Here is a 4,281-nt window from a genome sequence, read left to right as displayed (position 1 = left end):
AAAAAGCACCCACTACACTTTCAGAGTAGTTGACGTTAGGAAAGGCTAGTCAAGTCTGGGGAACGCGAAGGCCAGTTGACATTGCTGTAGCGGGAGATTATTCTCTCTCCAAAGCACTGTCATAGCAACTGCATTGTTTTCTCTTGCGGAATGAGCAGTTTCCCCATCTTGCTGGAACCATGTGTGAGGTCTACTTTGAATGGCCTTCATGTTCCCCAGACTTGACTAGCCTGGATTTTTTCTTGTGAGGATTCTTGAAAGAGGGTTTACGTCAGCAAACCAGAGACCCTGGTGCGACTGAAGGAGGACATCAATAAAGAAATCAGAGGTGTTATGAAATCTTAAGGGCGTTAGGGTGAACATTTTGGAAAGAGCATGGGTGTGCGAGGCAAAAATGGCTACCATTTAAGCGATGTCATATTTCATATATGATGTAGTGGTGTTGCAAAATTTGACTTGTGCATGTTAATTTCCATTATGTCCTTTATATTGTATCAACATTTCATGCATTAATTTGTAAAATTAAGGAAGTTATTAAAAATTGAAACCCATCAGTGACTTTTGGGACACTCTGTATAAAGGTTTTTGAAACTTACTGCTTTGCTAGGAGCTTTCCTTTCAGTTTCTACTTAGGGACTCAATATTTTTAGCTGTAAACTCAGTTATGCATGACCTTTTCTGCTATTTGTCTCTGTTTCTGTTGCTTAGGAGATGGGAATCACCGACAGTGACTTCAACTGCTACTATTTCTCGTATTTACTGGAACACACCACTTTTGAAACAGCTATTGCATTTGGTTAGTATGTTTTATCATCTTTGTGTACATATTAATAACAAATATATAATGAAGAAATTTCTGTTTTGTAAAGTGATTTTAGCCGAGGGCTCAGTAAATATGAAAAAAAAATCATTCATTCTTTGAGACAGAGATATTACATTGAAATATTGAGATAGGCTAAAACAAAGAAGAAAACATTCAAAAATATACAATGGGTGTATATATTATTGGTGCAGGAGTGGCTGTGTGGTAAGTAGCTTTCTTACCAAAGCCTGCACAAATGATTTGTTTATAGTGATCAAATGTATGTGCTGTACGCAATGCACCACGTGGTCTAGGAATTGAAACCATGATCATGCAATTGTGAGTGCAACACCCTAACCACTAAGCCATATGTCCTCACATACATACATACATACATACATACATACATACATTATATTCACACACACACTCATACATACATCATCATCATCCTCCTTTAATATTCATTTTCCATGCGCGCATGGGTCAGACATAACTTCAAAAGTTATAGTGGTAGTAAATATTTTAGAGTGTCAAAAGATTCCATCATATTTCTGATCACTAAATGTTTCTCAACTGATAAAGTTAAGAAATCTAAATTTTTATAATTTATTTCCTTTTACCTGTTTAGTTGAGAATAAAACATTTATCCCAGTTATTGGTGCAATTAAACCATATGCACTTTACCAGTTCAAAAAAACTGCTGACTGGAAGTCTTTTCTGAAGGTATGTAGACGCATATATATTATCTAAAATATTTATATAAAATGCATGCTTTTTTTTTTCTTTTGTTAATCAGTGGAAGTTACACAGTGACTCTAAGGCCAAGAGGTTCATGCATTGGCACTTATCAACCTGGCTTCAGATTGTGAGCATTATATTTATGTAGATGACTGAGGCCTTTGGCAATATGCTGTGCTTGAGAAGGAAGATCCATCAAGGCAAATGAAATCATCATGGCAGATACTGGTGTCATGCAACAGGCACCCATGTTGCATTTCGTGCATCACACTAAATCTCCCTGACAACCATATTAAGGGCATGCGTGTCTATGGAATACTCAGCTCTTACAAGTTAATTTCACGAGCAGGCCGTTATGTTGATCGAATCAACTGGAATACTTGTCATCGTGACGGACAGAGAGCCGAACCATATACACACACATGTTTGAAAGCCGAGATGATTGAAAGAATAAAAAGTGAAGCCCTCATCCATCAGCGGGAGGAACTGGCAAGGAAAGGGCTTGAAACCCTATGCCAGGATGAGAATATTGATGTTTAGATTGTGGGAAAGACATTCACACACCACAGCATTTTGATTTTATTTAGTGTTGTGGCAGACGCCCCCAGGTGGGAAGTGGGCTGGATCACTACTAATAAATAGTGGACTGACACGGTCAGTAATGTCAGTCAGTGAGGTATGCTGTTCGGGCCTGTCCTGCAGAGATGACGGAATACGTCATCATAATGCCGGACATAACATTTAGTCAAAAACGAAAGACAAAAAACACTGCCATAGTCATCAAGCACTACTACCATTATCATCGACATCACTTTTGTTGGTCTCATCATTGCCTTTTTACCAACGTAGTCTCCTTTGTTACCTTTCATTTTTCTCTCTTTTTTACCTCTCAGATTTTAAGATTGTGCAAGGAAATGATGGCACCCGTGAAACCCCTGACTGAAATGATCAACAGTTGGATAGTAATGGTGATTAGAATGAAAGACTGGAAGTCTCTGGAAGCAATTCTTAATGAAATGAAGTTACAGGTATGTTATATCCCATTCTTCCTGCCATTTACCTACAGTGCATCCCATTTGTAAGAGGAGCAACTCCTCTGCCCCTGCCAACTTCTGGGCTATGTCACATTCACTTCTGATATCTCAAAGAGGAAGGAGACAGCCATTAACAAGTTTCTCTAGAACCTTGAATGTCTTCTTGCAGTGTTTTACATTCTGTTCAAATCAACTTGGCCTTTTATTTCTCTAGGGCTGATAAAAAATTTTTAAAAAGTGACAGTCAAGTACTGGGGTTAATGGTATTGACTCCTTAAATCCCATCAAAAAAGGCAGCTAGCTGGCAGAATCATTAGAGCATTGGGGGGAAATGCTTTGCAGCATTGTTCTGGTGCATTAGGTTCTAGATTCAAATCATGTCAGGGTCAACTTCACCTTTCATCTCTCCAGGATTGACGAAATTAAGTACCAGCCACGTACTAGGGGTGATGTAATTGGCTAACCCCCTCCTCCTAAAATTGCTGGCCTTGTGCCAGACTTTGAAGCCATCATTAAGGCTGTAATCTGGCAGAATCCTTAGCATGTCAGACAAAATGCTTAGTGGTTTTCACTCCAGCTTTTTATGTTCTGAGTTCAAATTCCACCAAGGTTGACTTTGCCCGGACAAAATGCTTTCTTTCATTTTTATCGGTTATCTGACTTCAAATTCCGCTAACGTCAACTTTACTTTCCATCCTTCCAGTGCCAATGAAATATCTACGAGTTGAGCACCGGGGTTGATGTAATCAACTAGCCTCTCACATTCCACCTAATTTCAGGTTGTGTGCCATAGTAGAAAGAATTTTACTATTGCCGTATTTCGCTGGAATACTGAAATAAAACAGAAACCGCAGTCGACGGAATTTTACGTTTTGTGTTCATTCTTGGCTGCAGGATGATACCATTGAGAAAAGAAAAGGCATGATTGCTACTACATTGCCTCTCTCCAACATCCCATTGCAATTCGGCTTATATCCAAACTAAAGACAGTTCGATAATTCTTTTTCTCTTTTGTTTTATTCTCTAGAATTTCTCTGTTGACTCTGAGTTCTTCACTGTGAATATTCAGGGTGTTCCCGAGGCTTTACAAGCTGTAAGTATACCATATCTCTCTGTTCTAATTCTTAGTCGTCATCATTGTCCCCTCTTCTTCTTCTTCTTCTTCCACTCACGACTCAAGGGCTTCTTCTCCGAGTCATTGTGGAATCAGACAGTTGGGTGCAGCTGTTTGGACGCTGACAGCTGACTGGACGTTCAGGTCGTTTTGGTGACACTACGTTTTGGCGCTGGAGGCAAACATCTACTCAACTCATGCATGTGCATAAATATATATCTCGGCGTGGCTGTGTGCTAAGAATCTTACTTCCCAACCCCATGGTTCCGGGTTCAGTCCCACTGCATGGCATCTTGGGCAAGTGTCCTCTACTAAGCGTCGAGCTGATCAAAGCCTTGTGAGTGAATCTGATAGATGGAAACTGAAAGAAGCTTGCCGTGTGTGTTTGTGTCTGTGTTTGTCCCCCCACCACTGCTGAACAACTGGTCCTGCTGTGTTTATGAGCCTGTAACTTAACGGTTCAGCAAAACAGAATGATAGAATACGTACCAGGCTTTTAAAAATAAGTACTGAGGTTGATACATTTGACAAAAAACTTTTGAGTGCAGTGCCCCAGCATGGTTGCAGCCTAATGACTGAAACAAGTAAAA

At 39.8% G+C, this 4,281-nt stretch overlaps 1 protein-coding gene across 1 annotated transcript in view; it reads left to right on the top strand.

Annotated features, from left to right (window-relative positions):
- The first annotated feature begins 684 nt into the window (after positions 1 to 684).
- Positions 685 to 4,281, top strand: part of LOC106870486 (leucine-rich PPR motif-containing protein, mitochondrial) — a 13,313-nt gene continuing 9,716 nt past the window's right edge. The window contains exons 1-4 of the mRNA XM_014916599.2: positions 685 to 796; positions 1,434 to 1,528; positions 2,437 to 2,571; positions 3,605 to 3,670. Of these exons, the coding sequence (XP_014772085.2) occupies positions 712 to 796; positions 1,434 to 1,528; positions 2,437 to 2,571; positions 3,605 to 3,670 (381 nt within the window). The 5' untranslated portion in view covers positions 685 to 711. The remainder of the gene's footprint in view (positions 797 to 1,433; positions 1,529 to 2,436; positions 2,572 to 3,604; positions 3,671 to 4,281) is intronic.

This window comes from Octopus bimaculoides, chromosome 11 (assembly GCF_001194135.2).
Source record: "Octopus bimaculoides isolate UCB-OBI-ISO-001 chromosome 11, ASM119413v2, whole genome shotgun sequence".
In the NCBI taxonomy this organism is placed as follows: Eukaryota; Metazoa; Mollusca; class Cephalopoda; order Octopoda; family Octopodidae; genus Octopus; species Octopus bimaculoides.
This window is presented reverse-complemented; position numbering and strand designations above follow the sequence as displayed.